This window comes from Haliaeetus leucocephalus, unplaced genomic scaffold (assembly GCF_000737465.1).
Source record: "Haliaeetus leucocephalus isolate CR32 unplaced genomic scaffold, Haliaeetus_leucocephalus-4.0 Scaffold341, whole genome shotgun sequence".
Lineage (NCBI taxonomy): Eukaryota > Metazoa > Chordata > Aves > Accipitriformes > Accipitridae > Haliaeetus > Haliaeetus leucocephalus.
Window position 1 is genome coordinate 37234 of NW_010972777.1, and position 326 is coordinate 37559.

The window sequence follows — 326 nt, forward strand, 5'->3', positions numbered from 1 at the left end:
TTGGGGTAATTTGATTCCATCCTCTCCCCTGCAGAGCGTGACTTTCCGGAAGACGCGACGCCGGGTGCGACGGCTCCGGCGGAAGGAGAAGCCCCTTCGCGCCGACGACCTCCTGCCCCTGGCCCCAGGGGACACCCGTGGGGACTTTGGCTCCAGGTGGGTGCCTGGTGGGGGGGCAGGGGCCACCCATGGGTGCTGGGGGGGTGTCTTAGGGTGCTGGGAAGGGTCCTAGGGGGCACCCATGGGTGCTGACGGAGTTCTACGGTGCTGGGGAGGGTCCTAGTAGGCACCTACGGGAGCTGGGGGGGATCCTGGAAGGGTTCCTA

At 67.2% G+C, this 326-nt stretch overlaps 1 protein-coding gene across 1 annotated transcript in view; it reads left to right on the forward strand.

The window, feature by feature from the left end:
• Positions 1 to 326, forward strand: part of SART1 (squamous cell carcinoma antigen recognized by T cells) — a 14030-nt gene that overhangs the window by 7810 nt on the left and 5894 nt on the right. Inside the window, exon 10 of the mRNA XM_010572555.1 lies at positions 35 to 160. Coding sequence (XP_010570857.1) covers positions 35 to 160 — 126 coding nt within the window. The remainder of the gene's footprint in view (positions 1 to 34; positions 161 to 326) is intronic.